Source organism: Musca domestica, unplaced genomic scaffold (genome assembly GCF_030504385.1).
Source record: "Musca domestica strain aabys unplaced genomic scaffold, Musca_domestica.polishedcontigs.V.1.1 38, whole genome shotgun sequence".
Lineage (NCBI taxonomy): Eukaryota > Metazoa > Arthropoda > Insecta > Diptera > Muscidae > Musca > Musca domestica.
This window is the reverse complement of record NW_026712324.1, coordinates 1,835,832-1,857,189: the sequence shown is the minus strand read 5'-3', so window position 1 is coordinate 1,857,189 and position 21,358 is coordinate 1,835,832. Positions and strand designations below refer to the sequence as shown.

At 37.2% G+C, this 21,358-nt stretch overlaps 1 protein-coding gene and 1 long non-coding RNA gene across 2 annotated transcripts; one reads left to right on the top strand and one right to left on the bottom strand.

The window, feature by feature from the left end:
* Window positions 1–831: 831 nt before the first annotated feature.
* Window positions 832–19,819, top strand: LOC101896395 (uncharacterized). Its single transcript, XM_005183097.4, has 6 exons — window positions 832–959; window positions 1,057–1,478; window positions 10,605–10,884; window positions 13,616–13,947; window positions 19,139–19,218; window positions 19,297–19,819. Exons 2-6 carry the CDS (start codon window positions 1,383–1,385, stop codon window positions 19,601–19,603), a joined length of 1,095 nt encoding a protein of 364 aa, XP_005183154.1. The 5' UTR covers window positions 832–959; window positions 1,057–1,382; the 3' UTR covers window positions 19,604–19,819.
* On the bottom strand, window positions 13,698–15,482 carry LOC131804074 (uncharacterized). The gene is made up of 2 exons (XR_009342889.1): window positions 14,588–15,482; window positions 13,698–13,976 (listed from the first exon to the last, which is right to left on the bottom strand). It is a non-coding gene; the product is annotated as an uncharacterized LOC131804074 (long non-coding RNA).
* Window positions 19,820–21,358: the final 1,539 nt, after the last annotated feature.

Below are 21,358 nucleotides of genomic sequence, written 5' to 3'. Positions count from 1 at the left end.
GACAATAACATCAGTGATCTTGTTCTCTTCTCTGAGAGTGTAGGCCAGATTCTTTTGGAGGTGGTGCATCCCATTTCGTCCAGCCATTTTTGTTGGATTCTCTCAGAGTAATGTCTGTGAATGACCTGTAGGAAATGACACAATGGTGGTTTAATCGAGTTGTCTACTTCAATTGTAGTTGATTCGGATGCTAGCCTGGCCAATTCGTCTGCAGTCTCGTTACCTGGGATGTTATAATGGCCAGGAACCCAGCAGAGCTTGATGGACTACCCAGTGTTTTCCAAGGCTTCCCTGCAGTTCAAAACAGCCCTAGACTTGATAGTAAAGGAATGGTGGAGGGTATAAAAAATGCAAAATAACCTGAAAATGAATAAAAATAACCATTTTGATGAATTGCATACCTCTCTCGTTGGCCATACCAAAAAGAAAAATACCCTTACTTTATGACACCTCCACACACTACCCATATTGACGACTATCAGAAAAATTCGAAACAACAACACCAAAACATTGATAAGATCCCGCATATTGATGATAACGATAAAAATGCGGTCGCGTTGGCTTTTACATTTTTTTCTTTTTCACCTGATTACAACGAAATAAGGAGAGAGGGAGAGAGTAAATTGTAAAAACTATGTAGATTTGATGCACAAGGTACTCGGCCAAAAAACGGCCGCTCCAAAAAAACGCCGAACTAACATAGGTACATTTCCACTTCAACCCCTTGGCCAAGACTTCGTCTATGGTTAAAATGATTAGGACATGAAAAAAAAACAACACAGGGGACGTTTGTTGGCCATGTCCAAGATATCGAACTAGAAATCGTCTGTCTGGTGGTTCGAAAAAACCCAGAAACAAATTTTCCCTCAGTACGAATACGAAAGAGCAACGAGTGCGAACGTCAATTTCTTTTCGGTTTAAACGCTGACACAGTTGTTGGTGGCGAATTTTTATAATTGGTTGGTTGATTACTGGGAAAAAATCATAATAACAATAAAAAAATAAACGTCCAAGTGTAATTAATTGCTTCCAATCTCCAACCTCTCCTCCCTCTAGGCCAACGGTGGATGTTAAATTTCTGATAAAAAAAATAAAAATAAATTCTACAACAACGAATTTCCATTGCAAAAAAAGCTGTTCGATTTGACAAACTACTGCGGGTTTAGTTGAGCGTGACGTGAGTTGATTGTTCACCTCCAAAGAAGTGGTACACAACGCGAAACTTTTGCCGGATATTTAGCGAAACGTGCAGAGACTGCAGTGAAACAACCAAGCAGGGGTTTGATTGTAACTCAATCCCCAACAATTGATCATTTTAAAAAGAGAGCCAAGCAGAGCAGAGCAGAGAGAGAGAGTAGATTTTGCCGCTAATTGTTTACAAAATGAATAACGGATTTGGATACAGCAACCCCTCGGGGTCAGTAAAGAACTTTAGTTGTTTGCGCACCATTACCTATTGGGCTGGATTTTTTGGATTGGTAAGTCCGTCAAGTGAATAAGAGAATTTGATTTGGTGTTTGAGAGAGGAAAATGTTTGAGAGGTTTTAGACGTTGTTTTTATAAGGCAGAAAAACGCGTGGGCTTCGAAATATATATTTTTTAAAGTCAATAATGAGTTAAATATGTAATCCTCAAATTAATGATGGATTTGGATGGAGTGTAGAGTAATTCCTCAGGGACTAAGTCAAATAAATGGGAGAATTGAGGAAGAAACTATCTCGTAAAAAAGTACTCTCGTCTCCGATACAAATCCTTTGGCTGAACACTAGGCTCCACAGTTGCGATGTCTAACAAGGAGAATCATCCATGAATGATGTGGAAATTTAATTGAACAAAGCACCACTTGGGCGCCATTTTACAATGATGGTCAGAACGTGGAAAACACTGTGAAGAACTTCCATAACTTCCCTCTTCTTTTTATGGATGGATAGATAAAAGTTGCCAACTTCTTCGATGTCTAAAAAGGAGAATCATTTATGAATGATGTGGAAATTTAATTGAACAAAGCACCACTTGGGCGCCACTGTGAAGAACCTCCATAACCTTTCCTCTTTTTTTAAGCTAATATAGACCCGGATTCACTTATCCGATGTAGACAAAGGAAAGATAAATGTTGCCAACTTCTTCGATTTCTAAAAAGGAGAATCATCTATGAATGATGTGGAAATTTAATTGAACAAAGCACCACTTGGGCGCCATTTTCCAATGATGGTTAGAACGTGGAAAATACTGTAAAGAACCTCCATACCGTCCCTCTTTTTTATGCTAATATAGACCGGAATACACTTAGCCGATATAGACAAAGGAAAGGTAAAATAGTGTCAGCTATAATTTGCCATAAATTTTGTTGACACCCATAATGGGCCATTGTTCGGCTTTTTGGGGGTTTTACAAAAAATTAGGGTCTTAAAAAATCGAACAAAGCAACGTGGAAAATACTGTGAAGGACCTCCATACCTTCCCTCTTTTTTAGGCTAATATAGATCCGGACCCACTTACCCGATATAGACAAAGAAAAGGTAAAAGAGTGTCAGCTATAATATGGCATCAATTTTGTTGACACCCATAATAGGCCATTTTTCGGCTTTTTTGGGGGTTTTACAAAAAATTAGGGTCTTAAAAAATCGAACAAAGCAACGTGGAAAATACTGTGAAGAACCTTCATACCTTCCCTCTTTTTTATGGCAATATAGACCCGAATCCGCTTACCCGATATAGACAAAGGAAAGGTAAAAGAGTGTCAGCTATAATTTGGCATCAATTTTGTTGACACCCATAATGGACCATTTTTTCGGCTTTTTGGGGGGGTTTACAAAAAATTCGAGTCTAAAAAAATCGATAATTTGACTATAACTTCCGACCTCTTATAAATAAACCCTTCTTGTTAGATAGTTATTTTTATAACCTTTGAAACGATACCTATATTGTCTAGTGGACACGGGTCCGTATCGCAAGCAAAAAAAAGTCTCCCGGAATTAGGGCTAAAATACCTACCTCTGGAAAAATTCGAAAAAGTCGAAGAGTTATACTTAACTAGAGATGTTCCCCCTGTTCGTTCGTCTGTTGTAATCACGCTAGAGTCAAAACGAATTAAAATAGGAAACTAACATTTTCAACAGGCCAGTCTGTATGCCAGTATGCAGGCAGGTCAAGTTCGAAGATGGGCAATATCGGTTCACGATATCATATAGCCCCCATATAACGGTACCCCTCCCCCCTATATTAGGTATTTTGATGATTGTAGCCAAATTTTTCTAGGACATTTTTTTGAAAATCCACACAAAGAGTTCTTCTGAGTACTTTCCCCTCTGGAAGAGAATTGTCTATATAGGTCCACATATAGCTCCATAAAACAATGATAATCCCAGATATTCGGTATTTTGATGATTTTAGGGACATTTTCCATGGAATTGTATAAAATACCATAACAGAAGTTCCTTCTAAGTGCTTTACCACGTGGAAGAGAATTGTCTATATAGGTCCACGATATTGTATAGCCCCTATACAACAGTACCCCCCAATATTCGGTATTTTCATGATTTTAGGACGATATTCAACGGAGTTGTTTCAAATTTGGTATTTGAAGTTCGAAACGGATACTACAGCCTAAGACAGAAAATTGTCTATGCAGTTCCAAGTCTTCGTATAGTCCCCATATATCGACGATACCTCCCTATATTCGTTTTTTTATGATTTTAGCGACATTATTCACCGGAATTGTTTCAAATTTCTTATTTGATGTTCTTTATGGGTTCTACAGTCTATGACAGAAAATTGTCCAGGTCTTCGTATAGTCCCGACATAACGATACCTCCCTTTATTCGGTATTTTTATGACTTTAGCTATATTATTCACCGGATTTTTTCAAGTTTCGCGGTTGAATGTTGTAATGCCTTAGACAAAAGTTGCCTATGCAGATCCACGTCTTTGTATAGACCCCAAATATAATGGATATATTCGGTATTTTTAAAATTTTAACAGAATTTTTAACGAATTTTATTTATTTTTTTAAATTTCCAAAGATCGGCTCGGCTGAACTTACTGCTTTTTTATTTTGTTTTTTTTTTTTTAATCTATGATCAGTCTGGATTTTTGAAAAAAAAATGTTGAAAAGCTTCACGCTCGGTTGAAATTTTAAAATATTTTATTAAATATCCATTAACAATTAAGACTTCTAAAAAATATATTTAAAATAGAATTCATAATCCACCAGGTTTTTTTAAATATATTTAAAAAATTAAAAATTTTCGAATTATTATTTAAAAATCTCAATAAGTTAAAATATTAAAATAAAATTTTAAAAATCCACCCCATCATAGATAGCCCTATTAGAATATATAGTTTTGTCTTTAGAAATATGAAACAAGAATTCTACACATCCACTTCCAATCCACAGGAAGTCGGGTTTATATATACTGAAGGACTCCCTCTGATTGATGCAATTTGAAGCGATAATATTTTACGCGAAAAATTATCCCACTCTTTTTTTCTGTTGTATTTATCAGACACCAGATTCAGGTGTCTTCCGATAAAATAGAAACATTACTTCAGGAATAGCACCGGCCTGCATCTTCTTCAGCCCTGGTATTACCAGAATAAAGTCTATATGCCCTTGTGAAGTCAAATTTCTTATAGAACATTACCCCTAAGTGTTTTTTCTTGGTAGTAAAAAAGAATGAACGTGAACGAACCCATTTATTCGTCCGAGTATTATCGATTAACAACCTCAGATAGACGGGTTCATCGATACTTAACACATCCCTGTGGTTACTTTTTAATCGATAAAATTTAATGCGTAGAATCGCTCAACGTGTTCATTTTGTTAAGCCCTTCAAATTCATTTGGCGAATTTCAATTTAATAGCAACCTTGCCCTACGATAAAAACCACCACCCATTTTCATCAGCCCTTGATAGTCCTTTCTCTGGCTACGATAAAGTCTATATGCCCTTTCAAGTCAAATTTCTTATCAACATTTTCCGTAGGTATTTTATCTTGTCCTTCATTTCCACGATTTTAAGACCAACTTGTAAGCCAGTGCTATAGTAGCTCGACGCGCATTGAACCTAAAGGCTCTCCGATAATTGGCATTATCTGTTAATATAATAACAAACTTGCCTAAGGACTATAATCGCCCACTGTTTCAATCAGCTCATAAAGTCTATATGCCCTTTGAAGTCAAATTTCTTCCTTACCATATCCTGTCCTATATTTCCTCGGTTTTAAGATCCTAGGGTAGGTAGTAAAACGTGACAAGTTATCACATAATTGTGCGTTTCCTTTATGCGCACATTACATATGTGAGATGCCAAGATTCTATCCATCTGTTCCTCCTTTAAATGGACCTGTAAGAGACAAAGACTGAAACACTTATGATTTTCTGCCGAAAGAAGAATGGAGAAAAGATTGCGACCATGAATACAGAATTTCGATTTGACTCCATAATTACGGTCCCGAACACTTTCAGTGTGACTCTATTTAAACGTCGAATCAAATCGAATTTCCTTCCCATAAAATGGGAAGTTTTTATCGCCGAAACAAATTTAAGAATAAGGCGAAAATACGTAAAACGCCTTTCTGAATGGTTTAATTCGATTAGATCGATTTTGGCCATACTCTTCTTTATCCTTTTCCGAAGGAGCCAGCCGAAATATCTGAAATACCAGTGACGTGTCAATCTTCCACTCCACGACACCCTTGGCTATGGTATTTTGGCCTTTTCCCGGCGAAGCGCTTGCTTGAGTTGATCGACACTTTGGTATTTTTTTTTGTGCCAACTTTGCTTTCCAAAATACTCCAGGCACAATAGTCCATCGGATTGATATCTGGAGATTTTGGAATTGAAACGGGGAACCTCATTTTGTAACCATTCTTGTGTGGCGCGTGCTGAGTGCGATGGTGCTCAGTCATGTTGGAATGTCCTAGGTCTGCGGCCAAAATGTTTGCGTGTCCTCCTCTTAATACAACCTCCAGAATATTTTCGAGATAATATTTGGCATTTAATCCGATGCCACGGTCGATAATTACGAGCGGAGAGCGACCATCGGCTGTTATGGCGGCTCACACCATCACCATGGCCGGCGCTTAAATTCTGGTGGCCAACCGAAGGTGCTGACCTCTTTGGCAAGTAAGCACGAACATTTTGTTTGTTTAGGACAACGAATGTTTTCACATTGGAGAAAACCAAATTCGGCAGTTCACCACTTTGAGTCTATTTTCTTTCTGTTGCGGTGTAAGTTCTTGCATTTTTGGAATTTCGATAGCTTTACCCCGAACTAATTTTTCAGTATTTGCCGAATGGAATGTTGCGATATGTTTAGCTCATAAGCCATTTTTCGGCCACTACTCCAATTACTAACGTCCAATATTGTCGATGAGATTTTAAATTGGAAATACATGAACTAGTTCAAAGGAACTACTCCGTAAAAGCAAAAATCCAAACTGTACCCAGCTCTTTTTGCTTTGCCGGACGAACTTAAGGAACTTGGTGAACTAAAGAGAATAATTTTTCTTTTGTATTAGTTCGTTCCGGAAGAACACAACTTCAGCTCTCCTTTTTAATAAGTCCAATCCAAAGGTTACCAAAGCATGAACTAGAACTGCGTCGTTACGGAAAGTACTAGTTCAAAATAACCTTTCCACGAAAGGAACTATCGGAAATAACACCAGCCCTTTGTTTATCCAGTTATTTTAGTTCAAATAGTTTCCCTAGTTCCTTCTTTTTCCTTTGGCCCCTCTCGTTAATTCCTGAAATTAGTTTTGGTGCTCAGGGGAATTTACTTTCCCCACCTACTATGATTTATCTTTATTTGTTTTTGGCATATAGCTCTGGGGAATTCCGATATTATTCGCAACGCCATTTAAAAAAAATATATACACAACGCACATTGTGATGAATAATCACCTAGGGGCTGTTTTTTTTATCATAAACTGCCAGTGATGGATTAGTATATCAAATATTTGTACTAAATGATAAAAATTATGACAACAAAAAAAGTTAGGGTATAAAAGTGCAAAATAGAGAAAATTGGACTTTGCAATGTTTTGAATGAAGGCAGTATTGATATTGTTTTTATACCCCCCGAAATACATAGTATGGAGGGTATATTAGGTTCGTCATTCCGTTTGTAACTCATCGAAAAAATAATATAAATTATAAAAGGTATTTATTCTTCATCAGCGTAAAATTCTAAGACGATTCAGCCTTGTCCGTCCATCTGTCGGTTGTAACCACGCTACAGTCAAAACAAATAAAGATAGGAAGCTACAATTTTGCACAGATCTGTCTTTTGTCTGCGAGTTGGTCAAGCTCGAAGGTGGGCTATATCGGTCCACGATATCGTATAGCCCCCATATAACGGTACCCCCCTTTACAGGGTAAGATAAAAGAACTGCAACAATGTCAAAAGTCATAATTTTTTTTTTTAATTTATTGAATGAAAGCAATAAATGTCGGAAATAGCATCAAATTTTAGAATAAGTTGGGATTTGTTCGAATTGGCACGAATCATGGCCTTCAAACGGCCAATGAAACTGTCACACGCTACCCGAATGTTGTTCTGCGGTATTTTGGCCCATTCCCCGCGAAGCCCTTGCTTGATGTGATCGACACCTTGGTGTTTTTTAGTGCCAACCTTGCTTTCCAAAATACTCCAGACGCAATAGTCCAACAGATTGGTATCCGGAGATTTTGGTGGCCAATGAAGCGAGGAACCTCATTTTGTAACCAGTCTTGGGTGGCGCGTGCTGAGTGCGATGGTGCTGAGTCCTGTTGGGAGGTCCAAGGTGTGCGGCCAAAATGTTTGAGTGCCTAAGGATTTAACACACCCTCCACATGCCCGGATCTAGCCTAGTTGGTGTTGGCCCCCTTGTGGGAGCATCGCGGTGGCTGTGGTTTAAACCCAAATCGCGGGGAGAGTGTGTTGCTCGAATGTGGAGTTGCATTACCAACCGGGTGGTTGACCCATAGAAAGGCAGGAGTTTAGATTGGCTCCGCTCCTAACCAAGGAGGCATCCAAATAACGTGCGAGCGAATTGGAACTCACTCATATGGGGGCATTGTATTCACCCGGTGCTAAGACCACTGTGAGATAGACCGCATGTTAGGTGCTCACATAAAATAACACTCAAGTACCCTTCAGAACATTTTCGCGATAATATTCGGCATTTATTCTGATGCCATGGTCGATTAACACGAGCGGAGAGCCACCATCGGTTATTATGGGGACCCTCACCATCACCATGCCCGGCGCTTGAGTTCTGGTGACCAACTGAAGGTGCACATTTTCAGCTGACCTCTTTGGCAGTTAAACCCGATCATTTTGTTTGTTTACAAACTGCTAAACAACGAATGTTTTCTCATCGGAGAAAACCAAATTCGGCAGTTCATTACTTTCAGCTAAGCGAAGCAACTATTTAGCTCTTTTGAGTCTGTTTTCTTTCTGTTGCGGTGTAAGTTTTTGCACTTTTTGGAATTTCAATGGCTTTACCCCGAGCTCATTTTTCAATATTTGCCGAATGGAATATTGCGATATGTTCAGCTTACAAGCCATTTTTCGGCATCTGCGACGCGGGATTCGATCAAGTCCCTTCTTTACTTTTCGAACCAGTTCTGCTGATGTTGCTGTTTTCTTCCTTGACGTCGGGCTACGCTACCAGTATCACGTTAACGAGTGATTTTACGAGACACAAAAGATTTATTCACATTTAAATGCTGGAGTGCTCTAACGATAGCCACTTGTGGTTTTCCAGCCAAATATAAAGAAATCACACTATCACGCCTGAATTCCATCACGAATAACATATTTCCGGAAAATTCTCACCGAAATGCTTGTAAACAATATAATGAGCTGTCACTGGAATAATTTAACCAGCTGACGGACGAGTGGCTTAGAAATGACAGCAGTCTGAAGTTGGTTGCACTTTTTTCATCTCGCCCTGTATATATGTATATATACATTAATTTTATTCTACTTTTACAAGCGTTGAAATAAAAACGTGCACTCTTATTCCAACGACCTGTAATCTTATCTGCATCGATCAATGATAGAATAAAAATTAAATCAAATATACCTATAACGTCAACGGGTTTTTATGATTAATAGGTAAAAATTGTCAATGGAATGAAAGGCTCATCACAATAGTCGGAAAGGAAATTAGTCATTTCTATTAGATATGGCGATATGCATTACAAATACCCCGACAATATTCAAGGAATGAAACAAAGTAGGCTGAAGAAACGAACTCTCTGTATATTCACTTGTCGATCATCAGCTTTAATTTCTTTTATATTTTTAAGAAGAGGAAATAATTCGCATTAACTTCATATCACCAGATGGACAATGAGTTCACCATTTCATCACTGAGTCTACGTGGGTGAAGTACCAGGTGGAATGGTCCAATCTCTACCATCTTTATAGCAAATCTTGTGTTAATATTGAGATGTGCTTAGTCTGAGCGGAATCGGATGTTTGTGTTTATGAGTGTCGTGAATATTCAAGATTTTGACTCTTTGTGGGGGAGGTACCACAAAGATTGGACCGATATAACCCATCTTCATAGCAGATCTTTTGTTAATGGAAATAAAGGGATTTGTGTAATATGAAGGGGACCGGATGCTTATTTCGGATTTTAAAATCGATTTGGTTGTTCAAAATCTATGGGGAAGGTACCAGAAAGGATGGTTCAATCTCCATCATCTTTATAACATATCTTGTGTTAGAAATATTGAGATATACCAAATCTGAATGCAATCGGATGTTAATTTCCCGTTTTATGAGCTTCATAGATATTCAAAATTGTGCCCCTTTGTGGAGGAGGTACCAGAAGGAGTCTACCGATATATCCCATCTTCACAGCAGATCTTGTGTTAGTGGAAATACTTGGATATATGTAATTTGAAGAGAATCCGACTCTTACATCACATTTTATAGAAGTTATAATTATTCAAAATGTTGACCCTTTGTGGGGGATGTACCAGAAAAAATGGGTCAATCTCTTCCATATCTATAACATATCTTGCGTCAATAGAAATATTGAGATGTGCCAAGTCTGAATGAAATCGGATGTGAATTTAGCGATTTGTGAGCTTCATGGATATTCAAAACTTTGACCCTTTGTGAGGGAAGTATTAGAAGAAATGGTTCGGTCTCTACCATCTTTATGACAGACCTTTTGCTCATGGAAATATTGAGATGTACCATGTCTGAATGGAATCGAATGGTAATTTCGCGTTCTATGAGCTTCATGGATATTGAAAATATTGAATCTTTTGTGGGGGAGGTACCAGAAGATGGACCGATATATTCCATCTTCACACCCGACCCTGGGTTAATGATGTATGAAATTTGAAGACAATCGGACTGCTACATCACTTTTTTTAAGGGTTATAAGTATTCAATATTCTTACCCTTTGTAGGGGAGGTACTTAATGGAGTGGCCCGATATTGTCCAGCAGGGTTCTTTTTTATGAAAACTGTAATTCTTGAAATCTTAACTGTTTTAATCTCCCAACCTCTTTCAAATTATTTATTCTTATATAATATGCCATTTATTGTCTTACTTTTTTGTTCTTGTAATAACCCTCACATTTCCTTCTATTTCCAGTTCCAATCCCTGCTCTTCATTGGCCTGACAATTACGGGAATTCTGTCGTATAATTGTGTCATAAATGTCAATGGTACCTTCAATTATGCTTCCGTTGTACCGACAATTTTCATGGCTCTTTACTTCAAATCGACCTGTACTCCCGATGCATTCCCAGCCTATCAGAGTGAATTCATCAAAACAAAAACCATTTTGGATCCTACCGATATTCTCATCTGGGATTGTGTGTATTTGGGTGTTGCTGTGTGTTGGTTAATCGCTTCGGGATTGATTTTAATGTGTAAGTATTCAAATTTTGAGAGAGAAGAGTTTCAAAAGGTTTAGACTCCACATAGTAATAATGTAATATTGTGATTTGCGTAATTTGGAGAAAACCAGGTGGTTTTTTCGGATTTTATGATCATTTTGGTGATTCAAAACTTCAACTCTTCATGGGGAGGTACTTGAAGGAATGGTCCGATCTGTACCATCTTTATAAAAAATCTTTGTTGATAGAAATATTGAGATGTACCAAGTCTGAATGGAATCGGGTGTTAATTTCGCGTTTTATGAGCTTCACGGATATTCAAAATTTCGACCAGAAGGAGTGGACTTATATATTCCATCTTCGCATTAGATCTAGTGTTAGTAGAAATAATGGGATGTGTGAAATATAGAGAGAACATGATTCTTATTTCGGACATTATAAACATTTTGGTTTTTCAAACCTTTGACCCTTTGTCGGGGAGGTACCAGAAGGAATGGTCCGATCTCTACCTTTTTATAATAGATCCTATGTTGATAGAAATATTCAGATGTGCCAAGAATCGGATGTTAATTTCACGGATGTTAATTGTATGAGCTTAATGGATATTCGAAATTTCGACCTTTTGTGGGGAAAGTACCAGAAGGAGTGGACCGATATATTCCCTCTTCACAACAGATCTGGTGTTAGTAGAAATAATGGGATTTGTGTAATTTGGAGAAAACCTGATGCTTATTTCGGATTCTGTAATCGATTTTGTTATTCAAAACTTTCACCCTTCGTGGAGCAGCTACCATAAAGAATGGTCCGATCTCTACCATATTTGTAACGTATCTCGTTTTGATAAAAATATTGAGATATTCCAAGTCTTAATGGAATCGGATGTTAATTTCGCGTTTTATGGATATTCAAAATTCGGACTCTTTGTGGGGAGGTACCACATGGAGTGGACAGATATATCTCATCTTCACAGAAGATCTTGTGTTAGTAGAAATAATGGGATAGAAATAATTTGGATTCTATAATCGATTTGGTTATTCAAAACTCTGACCCTTCGTGGGGAAGGTACTACAAGGAATGGTCCAATCTGTACCATCTTTATAAAAAATCTGCGTTGATAAAAATATTAAGATAAACCAAGTCTGAATGGAATCGGATGTCAATTTCGCGTTTTATGAGCTTCATGGATATTCAAAATTATGACCCTTTGTGAGGGAGGTACCGGAAAGAGTGGAGTGATATATTCCATCTTCACCGCATATATTGTGAGGGAGGTACCAGAAAGAATGGTCCGATAGATATAATAGGTCCTGTGTTGATAGAAATATTCAGATGTGCCAAGTCTAAATGGAATCGGATGTTAATTTCACGTTTTATGAGCATAATGGATATTCGAAATTTCAACATTTTGTGGGAAAAGTATCAGAAGGAGCGGACCGATATGTCCCATCTTAACACCAGATCTTGGGTTTATAAAAAATATTGGGATGTGTGAGATTTTAAGACAATCGGATTCTTACATCACATTTTATAAGAGTTATAATTATTCAAAATTCTGAACCTTTGTGGGGGAGGTACTTGATGGAGTGGACCGATATTGTCCATTTCAGTACCTGACCTAGCACTGATGCAGATATTAGAATTTGCAAAGTTGGAGCAAAATCGGATTATTGTTTCGCTTTCTGTACAAAAAATATTTTTTGAAAATTTCGATCTTTTGTGGGGGAGGTACCAGAAGGGGTGGACAGATATATTCCATCTTTAGGCCATACCTTGGGTTGATAAAAATATTGGGATGTGTGAAATATGAAGACAATCGGATTCTTACATCACATTTTAGAAGAGTTTGAATTATTCAAAATTTTGACCCTTTGTGGGGGATGTACTTGATGGAGTGGACCGATATTGTCCATTTTCGCACCTGACGTAGCACTGACGCAAATATTAGGATATGCAAAGTTGGAGCAAAATCGGATTATTGTTTCGCTTTCTGTGCAATAAAATATATATTTTTTATTTTCGACCTTTTGTAGGCGAGGTTCCAGATGGAGCGGACTGATATATTCCATCTTTACACCAGACCTTAGATTAATAAAAATATCGTGATGTATGTAATCGGAATCATACATCAAATTTTATAAGAATCATAATTATTCAATATGTTGACCCATTTTGGGTGAGGTACTTAATGGGGTGGCCCGATATTGTCCATTTTCGCACCTGACCTAGAACTGATGTAAAAATTAGGATTTACAAATTTGGAGCAAAATCGGTTTATCCTTTCTACTTCTATGCAATAAAATATATTTTTTGAAAATTTCGACCTTTTATGGGGGAGGTACCAGAAGAAGTGGACCGATATTGCCCATCTCCGAACTCAATCTAAGTTTGATACACCCTTCGAGAGTTATCGTGTGCACCAGCCAGCAGACATATGGACGGACGGACATCTAGCGATGTCGATGTCAATCGATTCCAAATATCCTGAAACGGATTTGGTCCAAAGAGGGCCTAGGTCCGTATCAAATAATATATACCCTCTCTAGCCATATGGCTGAGGGCATTACTAACGTTCGTGGTGCCTCAATAAAGAACCCATCTAAAAAACGTCTATTTTTTATTTCAATTTATTTCTCCCCTTTTTCTGGTATCGCAATTTCGTTGCATTAATATATTCCGCATATATAGAAAGCCTATAATAGGTCATTTATTTCCCGCCATAAATTTAATGAATTTTATATATTTTTTTTGTCTTTCTCTCCGTCAGATGTTACCAAGGATAATCGAAAAAACACACTTGGCGTTCTCTTGACCTGGGTCATAATCACCCTGATGATATGTTGTATGGACTTTGTTTTGGGTGTTATCTTTGGCGTAGACTATGGACGTTTCCGGGCAGAGGCTGCCGATTATAATCTTAGCTCGGCTTATGCTGGTGAGATACAACCACAAGCTGCCCAGGTTCTGGCCGCCACAATTGCTGCCATCTCAATGATGTTGCTGACATTCAAGGGCTTCGTTTTGTGGATAATAAATGTCGGCTTTGCCGTTTATCTGTTGGTGCAAAGCATATTTATTATGCGAGATAACGATGGCACGGTGAGTATGGCCCCAGCGATTAATATTTGCTATGGAATGGGAACAAGAACTGAACATAAGTATCATGGTGTAAACATTTTCGGACTCATGACATCATGGCCGATTTTAAAATTTTTAATGTATAGTGAAATAACTCTAAAGTTCTGGTGGTGCCACCAACTAACTTGGTTATATTAAAAAAAAAAACTTAGTCACTGAAGAGGCATTAAGACAATGTACTTTAGAAAGAATCCAACATTTCCGGACAAGTATTTTCTATTATCTTTTTATTAACAAAACAAAAAAAAAAAAAAACTACGCAAAAATAGGTATTTTTTTATGTAAAAGACAAGGGAAGCAATGATTAATCGCATTGCCTTAAATTGTTTCTGTTAATATATATATTTTTTGAAAAGTTAACTCTAGTTCGGTTGATTGTTTTTGTGTTTTTTTTTTTTTTTTCACGGAAAATAAATTTCATTTCTTCGCGGCACCTCAAACCTGGTGGTTAACAAGCGATAAGAGCTATTCGTACATTAATCAGTCACCTCCTTATTTATATGTCGATAAAATTTATTATTATTTATATACAAACAATATATACACAGATATGTGTAATATATATATATGTGTGTGTGAAGATGTATAAAAGTTTACCGACATATATTTCGAATTCCATACAGCCTATCGAAATGATAAGCTTTCATGCTTTGTAGGTGGATGGAGCTTGGAATTTGATTAAATGTCGGTGGGGACACAGTGGGGTTTTGGTGTGCATCACAAAAAGAAATTTAGGTCCTTGGAGAATTTGAGACACCTTGGCAGGTCTTTTGGGGATCTTCTTAACTTCTACTAAAGAAAGAATATCTTCTGGGCTTTTTTATCCCCTTCAACATAGAGGGTAAGATAAACAGACAGCAACAACGTCAAACGCCATAATTATACCCTCAGCCATATGGCTACAGAGGGTATATACCATTTGATACGGTCAAAACGTGCCTAGTCGAAATAACGGTTTTAGACCCTAGGTCTCTTTGAACCAAATCCATTTCAGAACATTTGGAGTCGATCTAGCGATGTCCTTCCGTCCGTCTGTCTGTTTGTCTGGCTGGCTGGTGCGCATGATAACTCTCGAAGGGAGTATCCGATTTTATCCAAACTTGGTACATCGTAATATTTTTGTCGAACTCACATCGAGTTCGGAGATGGGAAATATCGGTCCACTCCTTCTGGTACCTTCCCCACAAAGGTCGAAATTTTCAAAAAAAATATTTTTTGCACAGAAAGCGGAAGTAAAATCCGATTTTGCTCCAAATTTGCAAATCTTAATATTTTCACCAGTGCTAGGTTAGGTGCGAAAATGGACAATATCGTTCCACTCTATCACGTACCTCCCCCACAAATGGTCAAAATTTTTAATAATTATAACTCTCATAAAATGTGATGTAAGAGTCCGATTGTCTTCAAATTTCACACATCCCAATATTTGTATTATCCCAAGGTCTGGTGTTAAGATGGACAATATTGGTCCACTCCTTCTGGTACCTTCCCCACAAAGGTCGAAATTTTCAAAAAAAAAATATTTTTTGCACAGAAAGCGAAAGTAAAATCCGATTTTGCTCCAAATTTGCAAATCTTAATATTTTCACCAGTGCTAGGTCTGGTGTGAAAATGGGCAATATCGGTCCACTCCTTCTGGTACCTTCCCCACAAAGGTCGAAATTTTCAAAAAAAAATATTTTTTGCACAGAAAGCGAAAGTAAAATCCGATTTTGCTCCAAATTTGCAAATCTTAATATTTTCACCAGTGCTAGGTTAGGTGCGAAAATGGACAATATCGTTCCACTCTATCACGTACCTCCCCCACAAATGGTCAAAATTTTTAATAATTATAACTCTCATAAAATGTGATGTAAGAGTCCGATTGTCTTCAAATTTCACACATCCCAATATTTGTATTATCCCAAGGTCTGGTGTTAAGATGGACAATATTGGTCCACTCCTTCTGGTACCTTCCCCACAAAGGTCGAAATTTTCAAAAAAAAAATATTTTTTGCACAGAAAGCGAAAGTAAAATCCGATTTTGCTCCAAATTTGCAAATCTTAATATTTTCACCAGTGCTAGGTCTGGTGTGAAAATGGGCAATATCGGTCCACTCCTTCTGGTACCTTCCCCACAAAGGTCGAAATTTTCAAAAAAAAATATTTTTTGCACAGAAAGCGAAAGTAAAATCCGATTTTGCTCCAAATTTGCAAATCTTAATATTTTCACCAGTGCTAGGTTAGGTGCGAAAATGGACAATATCGTTCCACTCTATCACGTACCTCCCCCACAAATGGTCAAAATTTTTAATAATTATAACTCTCATAAAATGTGATGTAAGAGTCCGATTGTCTTCAAATTTCACACATCCCAATATTTGTATTATCCCAAGGTCTGGTGTTAAGATGGACAATATTGGTCCACTCCTTCTGGTACCTTCCCCACAAAGGTCGAAATTTTCAAAAAAAAATATTTTTTGCACAGAAAGCGAAAGTAAAATCCGATTTTGCTCCAAATTTGCAAATCTTAATATTTTCACCAGTGCTAGGTCTGGTGTGAAAATGGGCAATATCAGTCCACTCCTTCTGGTACCTCCCACACAAAAGGTCAAAATTTTCAAAAAAAAAATTATTTTTTGCACAGAAAGACAAATGAAAATCCGATTTTGCTCCAAATTTGCAAATCTTAATATTTTCACCAGTGCTAGGTTAGGTGCGAAAATGGACAATATCGTTCCACTCTATCACGTACCTCCCCCACAAATGGTCAACATTTTTAATAATTATAACTCTCATAAAATGTGATGTAAGAGTCCGATTGTCTTCAAATTTCACACATCCCAATATTTATATTATCCCAAGGTCTGGTGTTAAGATGGACAATATTGGTCCACTCCTTCTGGTACCTCCCCCACAAAAGGTCGACATTTTCAAGAAATATATTTTTTGCACAGAAAGAGAAAGGATATCCGATTTTGCTCCAACTTTGCAAATCCTAGTATTTGCGTCAGTGCTAGGTCAGGTGTGAAAATGGATAATATCGGTCCACTCCATCAAGTAACTCCCCCACAAATGGTCAAAATTTTGAATAATTACAATTCCCATAAAATGTGATGTAAGAGTCCGATTGTCTTCAAATTTCACACATCCCAATATTTATATTAACTCAAGGTCTGGTGTTAAGATGGGCAAAATCGATCCACTCCTTCTGGTACCTCCCTCACAAATGAACGAAATTTGCATAAAAAATTCTGCACAGAAAGGGAAGCAATAATCTAATTTTGCAAATCCTAATTTTTGCATCAGTTTTAGGTCTCGTAACAAAATGGATAATATTGTTTTTTACTTTTTTAAATTTTATTGGATGAAAGCAAAGAATGTCGGAAATAGCATCAAATTTTAGAATAAGTTAAAATTTGTTCGAATTGGTCACCTTTGACACATATTATAGCCTTCAAATGGCCAATGAAACCGTCACACGCTGCCCGAATGTTGCTCTGCGGAATTTTGGCCCGTTCCCGGCGAAGCGCTTGCTTGAGGTTCTGTCCAAAATCCAAAATATATTCACCAAAATTGTTTCAAATTTCGTATTTGAAGTTCTTAATAGGTACTACAGCCTGTGACAGATTTTGCGGATTTTGTTTAAGTTTCGCATTTGAATATTGTAATAGCCTATGACAAAATTGCCTATGCTGGTCCACGTCTTCGTATGGACCCCAACATAACGGCTACTTCCTGTATTCCGTAACAGAATTTTTAACGAATTTTATTTTTTTGAAAATTTCCTAATGCATTCCAGATGGTGGAGGATATTCAAAGTTCGGCCCGGCCGAACTTAATGCTTTTTTACGTGCTTGATCTATATTAGATTTTGCAAATTTGTGACCCAGACAACAAATTTTCGATTTTGCTGCTAAATGGTCTCCTACTCGCTCGTATTTATAGGTCCTCATTTGTACATGACGGTTTGCAATTATCGCAATCCGAATGGTTCTACAATATTTCAACGAAATGGCAACCACGTCCACACATACAATCAAATGAATGCCTGTAAACAACAAAATGGATATAACTCATAAATACGAGTGAGTGAGAGCGAGAACGATTTATGGCGTTACAGTGATAATTATAATGCCTAGACTGTTACAGAAAGTGATATGGGAAAACAAATTATGACAATAACAAAACAACCATGGAAAATAATAGGGGAATGTAGGAAGTTCTATAGGGAAATTTTTATAGTCTACCAATACCAAATTTAAAGAAACGGCTTAAAAATTTACGCATCAGTTCAAGTTTTTTGAAATTAACGGAAAAACCCTAATATGCTTAAGTCTTAATGTCTGTTAACACATAGCTTTACTTAACCTCTTTACTGTCGACGTTTGCAAGTCGCAATTCATAACTGACTGATCGATTTTCTCCAACTCACAATTGACTAAATGGTCTCTCACTCGCTCGTATTTATAAGTCCTTATCTGTACATGGAGGTCCCGAGAATCCCATCCCGGAATTTTTAACAGTATTTCAACGAAGCAGCACGGTCACGTCCACACATACAAACAAACGGATGCATGTAAACAACAAAATGGACATTACTTATAAATACGAGTGAGTGAGAGAGAGAACGATCAATGGCGTTACAAGGAGAATTATAAAGCTCAGACACAGCCTTACTTTAACTCTTTACTGTCGACGTTAAGAAGTCGCAATTCAATACCGAACTGACAAATTCTCTCTTACTCACTCGTATTTATTTATCATGGATGTTTGGGGGATTATGAACTATGTTATTCTACAAAATTCCAAAGAAATTGAAACCATGTTCATTCGACAATGAGTATACACACATATACAAGAAACCAAGTCCATGTGAACAACAAGGGACCAGTAATTATGAATTCGTGTCAGTGAGAGAGAACGATTAATAATATCTGTAACAAGTCTTTCAGAAAATCGAATTCCCTTGGTTGCTGTCTATTATGTCTTTATTTTCTCCCTCTTCCAGGTCTATCAGCAATGTTTGTCCCCATTATATTTTGTAATAATCTGTTTTCAAAGTCTCCCTTACACTGTCTTCCTTTTTTTATGACGCTTCTCGCAGTGCTTCTTTCAGGATTTAATATGAATACTAATAGCAACTACTAACAAATTTTTTATATTTTTCTAGGCTAACCTCTTCATGCCACGCAAGGATTCCGATGACATTTTGGCCACACGTCCTCCCATCAATGCCTATCAAGAAGAAAAGTAAGTTTTTTTTATCAATAATTATAAAACATTTATCTTTTAATGAATTCCACGTCTTTTCGCCTTCCAAACCCCTAGAACTGAAGTTATGGCCACTGTCTTTACCAACGAAGCCTTTGTACCGGACAATAATACACCATCCGAAGACTTTAACATTAATCAGGATGTAATTAGCCGTGCTGCCCGCCTCTCCAAGGATGTCTCGTTCCAAGAAAGACGTTTCCGTAATTTGGAAAATTTCCAACAATATCCGCCACGTTCCAGGCCCGAATCGACCATACCCGAAAAGGGTGAGGCACAAATTGTGGTTGGAGCCTTCCCCGCACCCGACTACACGCCGCCCATGCAAAGGGCTGCTCAAAATCGCAACAACTATTATCAGTGATGAGAGATAGATTTGTTGGTCGGAAATAGAGTTTATTTTTAGTTGTTTTGTGCGTTTTTTTTTTTCGTTTGTTTCAGTTGTTCTGTTTGCCTTTTTTCCATTGTATTACACTCCCTACAAAACCCTCCCCGCTCTTCGCATGCATATATAACTTGTTTTGTTTTTAAGTGTAAAATATTAATAATAATATAAAATAAAAGAAAACAAAAAAAAAAACATTTAAAAATGTGTTTTCTTTTTTCAAAGTTCGTAATGAAAAAAAAATATTGATTTCAACTTTTTCCTCCTCTGCTTTGGGCTTGTCTCTATCTAGGCTGATTATGTTGCTCTCGCTATGCCCGATGTGACGACTTGCTGATAAGCCCGTCTTGACTGTCTACGTCGTATGATGATGGTCAATTGACATGGTCCCCAGCAGAGATTTTGTTGAATAATATAGGCGAGAATGTGTTTTTGCTGCTGATAAGCGATTTTTATTGCTGAAATCAAAATTTATTCACATGTTTTTATTTGTCAATTAAATTCTCAATATGGAAAGTAAATATGTTTGCATTTTTTTTTCTTAAGATTCAAAAGGAAAATGTGATTACATATTTTGTTTACAATGAAAATTTCCATACAATTTCGTTTGCGTCAATTTTTTAAAAATTCTATATTGATTTTATTGACACAAAGTCCTGTCCTGTCCATAATCGGAAGAAGTTTATAGACTAGTTTGCTTTAAGGATTCGCAGCTACACAGGAGACGGCAGCTGCTTCCTTCGGGGAGCTATGTTCATGTTTGGAACATAAATTAGAGATTGGATAGATAGAAGATATCAATGTGAAACAAGTAAAAAAAGCTGTAAGTTTGGCCGGACCGGACTTGGAATACCCTCCACCATTTGGCATGAATTTGGCAGTTTAACAAAAAAAGAAATAAAATCCGTTAAAATGCTGTATTACGGTCTATACGACGGCGTGGCCCTGCATAGGCAACTTTTATTATAAGTCATTACAATATTCAAATACGAAACATGAAAAAAATCGGGGAATAATGAGCTAAAATCGTCAAAATACCAAATATAGGGAGGTACCATTATATGGGGGCTATACTAAAACGTATACCTGTTCAGACAATTTTCTGTCATAGGCTGTAGTATCCATTACGAACTTCAAATACCAAATTAGAAACATTTCCGGTGAATAATGTCGCTAAAATAATCAAAATACCGAATATCGAGAGGTGAAGTTATATGGGGGCCATACAAAGGCGTGGACCTGCTCGGACAATTTTCTGTCACAGGCTGTAGTATCCATTACGAACTTCAAATACCAAATTTGAAACAATTCCGGTGAATAATGTCGCTTAAATCACCAAAATACAGAAAATAGGGAGGTTCCATTATATGGGAGCTATACCAGAACGTGGACCTACATGGCCCATTCTGAATACCAAAAGTCCTGTAGACAATATATACAATTGAGTAAAATTTTATCAACCTACTTCATTTCGTTCGGAAGCTAGAGTGATTTCCACAGACGGACGGACATCGCTAAATCGACATAGAATTTTATGTTGATCAAGAATATATATACTTTGTGGGGTCTAAAATGTATATTTCGAGGTGTTACAAACGGAATGAGAAACTTAATACTATGGCGGAGGGTATCAAATTGAAGGTTTGGAGAGAAGTTTGTTTGGATGTTTTTTTCTATACAGGAAATACTTTTAGCAAACTTGTAAATAATAGTATCTACATCTGAGAAGAGTAT

Coding starts and splice junctions, on each gene's coding strand:
- LOC101896395 (XM_005183097.4), top strand. CDS start 1,383: ATGAATAACGGATTTGGATACAGCAACCCCTCGGGGTCAGTAAAGAAC. Junction 1,479..10,604: donor GGGCTGGATTTTTTGGATTG/GTAAGTCCGTCA, acceptor TTCTATTTCCAG/TTCCAATCCCTGCTCTTCAT. Junction 19,219..19,296: donor AATGCCTATCAAGAAGAAAA/GTAAGTTTTTTT, acceptor CCAAACCCCTAG/AACTGAAGTTATGGCCACTG.